Source organism: Scylla paramamosain, chromosome 36 (assembly GCF_035594125.1).
Source record: "Scylla paramamosain isolate STU-SP2022 chromosome 36, ASM3559412v1, whole genome shotgun sequence".
NCBI lineage: Eukaryota > Metazoa > Arthropoda > Malacostraca > Decapoda > Portunidae > Scylla > Scylla paramamosain.
In genome coordinates this window covers 14319408-14321907 of record NC_087186.1, presented here as the reverse complement: position 1 = coordinate 14321907, position 2500 = coordinate 14319408, and the positions used below count along the sequence as shown (strand labels likewise).

General features: G+C 43.6%; 2 protein-coding genes across 3 annotated transcripts in view; one reads left to right on the top strand and one right to left on the bottom strand.

Moving 5' to 3' along the window:
- The window catches only part of LOC135091050 (calcium uniporter protein, mitochondrial-like), a 165735-nt gene that overhangs the window by 113621 nt on the left and 49614 nt on the right, over positions 1–2500 (top strand). The window lies entirely within an intron of this gene.
- Positions 1–2500, bottom strand: part of LOC135091047 (uncharacterized) — a 31170-nt gene that overhangs the window by 7539 nt on the left and 21131 nt on the right. For both annotated transcript variants that reach the window (XM_063988379.1, XM_063988378.1), the window contains exon 4: positions 2154–2500. This exon is cut by the window's right edge and continues 125 nt beyond it. In XM_063988379.1, the coding sequence (XP_063844449.1) occupies positions 2154–2500 (347 nt within the window). The remainder of the gene's footprint in view (positions 1–2153) is intronic.

Genomic DNA, 2500 nt, shown 5'->3' with positions numbered 1-2500 from the left:
TCCTCCTCCTCCTCCTCCTCCTCCTCCTCCTCCTCCTCCTCCTCCTCCTCCTCCTCCTCCTCCTCCTCCTCCTCTCCTTCCTCTTCACTTTTTTCCTCACTGTGATGTTGACATGTCAGAAAGTGTAGCCATCTCCTCCTCCTCCTCCTCCTCCTCCTCCTCCTCCTCCTCCTCCTCCTCCTCCTCCTCCTCCTCCTCCTCCTCCTCCTCCTCCTCCTCTTCCTCCTCCTCCTCCTTCCACTATTTGTTGTCTGTGTGTATGTTTGTACGTATGCGTCTGTGAGATAAAAATGTACACATACTGCTGTAAACCTACACACACACACACACACACACACACACACACACACACACACACACACACACACACACACACACACACACACACACACACACAACTCTCCCTGTCGTGTGTACGTAAAAATCTTGTGTGTGTGTGTGTGTGTGTGTGTGTGTGTGTGTGTGTGTGTGTGTGTGTGTGTGTGTGTGTGTGTGTGTGTGTGTGTGCGTGCGTGCGTGCGCGTGTGTGCGTGGGGAATAACACACACGCGCATTCCGCTGCCATACACACCTTAGTTAATTAAGGCAACAAGGTAATCATGACCTCAGCTTTCGTGACCTGTGACCTCTGACCTGTGTGTGACCTGCGTGGGAATCAGGTCAGGTCACCTCGAGGCTTATGGAAGGTGACCTTTGTTTGTTTATTTATTTATTTATTTATTTGTTTATTTATATTATTCATTGTTATGTGTGTTTGTAATTTTTCCTCTCTTTTTTATTATTTTTTCAACTATATTTTTGTTTTTAACTGTTATGTATTTATATATTTTTCTTTTCCCTTTTTATGCTTCCTTTCTCTCCGTATATTATTATTATTTTTGTTTTTCGTTCGTTGTTTTCCTTTTTCCTCGTCATTATTTCACCTCATACTCTTCTACCTATTTTCCTTTCCTCATAAACACGAAAACCTCACTAAACCACAACCTTCTGCAAACAAACCACAGGAGAAACAAAAATACCACAGCCTCCCTGAAAAAAACAAATAACCCACAAAGAAAACGAGAAAAAATACTACGACAGAAAGCGAGAAACAAAAATAACATAGTGACCCGTGAAGAAATTTAGCCACGGGAAAGAAAACGATGTAGAAAATGCGCTACGTGGGGATCGTGCCTTGGTCAAATTATTATTCTTGGCACAGATGGAACATGTGGCTCTGGTATCGGCCTTGTAATCTGATCAGTGCCACTCACCTGGTCTTCTGGCACTTCTCAGTAGTCACCTGGCCCTCGTTACCAGTAAATGGTGCCTCTGTGTCTTCATTTACTTATTTAATTTATTTTATTTTTTTAGTAAAGGGTCCAAGATAAACAAGATTTGCTAACCTGTTACCTTATGAATTCTCGTTTTCCCACTTTTTTTGCCTCGTATCTATAAACTCCTTCATTTTTTTCCCTACCACCTTATTTTTTTATTTGTATACTTATTAATAAATGTGATTAAGATAAACAAGATTTGCTATCCTGTTACCTTATAAATTCTTGTTTTTTCCTGCTTTCCTTTGCCTCATGTCTCATAAATTCCCTTTCTTTTTCCTTTCCTCTTTCCTTATTCCTCATAATTTGTTTCGTTCCTCTTCTACCTCTCCCATATTCCTCTACTTTTCCTCATTCCTTGTAATTTCCTTCCTGTTTCTTTCTACCTCTCGTTGTTCTCTTTTCTCTTCTACCTCTCATTTTTCCTCTTTGCCTCTTACTTCATATTCTATTTTTTTCCTTTTATTTGCTTCATATTTCATAAACACTCATTTTTTTTGTCCTTTTCCTTCAAATAAACTCCCTCACGTTGTGCTCTATTTTCCTTATTCCTCATAATTTATCTCGTTTCCCTTCTACCTCTTCCATTTTTCCTCCTGTTTTCCTCATACCTCATAATTTCCCTCATTTCTCCTTTGTTTGTATATCTAAGTGTCTGTCTGTCTGTATGTACTCGTATGTGTATCTACTTGTCCGTACGCGTCTCTCTCTCTCTCTCTCTCTCTCTCTCTCTCTCTCTCTCTCTCTCTCTCTCTCTCTCTCTCTCTCTCTCTCTCTCTCTCTCTCTCTCACTAATTGCCTCACAACAAAGGCGATACAAGGGCGCTTCAGACTCACCTGGGCGGGCGTGGGGGGAGGGGGCAGTGGAGGGGGCGCGGGAGGGGTCTTCTCCACTATGACCACCTTATCGTTCTCCAGCACCTCCTTGGGACTCATCTCCTGCAGACATCCTCCACTCATCTCCCGGTTCTCCTCTCTCCTCACCTCCACGAAGCGACTCCCCATCTCCTCTTCTTCGGATTCGGTTGCGGTTTCCTGGTCGTGAATGTCGCATGTTGATTGGTCGTCGTGGTCGTCCTGGTCTTCCTGGTCCTCTTGGTCGTCGTGCTTCCGGTCCTCGCCCCCCGATTGGTCGCCAGGAAATGTCTCATCCTCGTTTGATTGGTCGATCCCGCTGTCCTCGG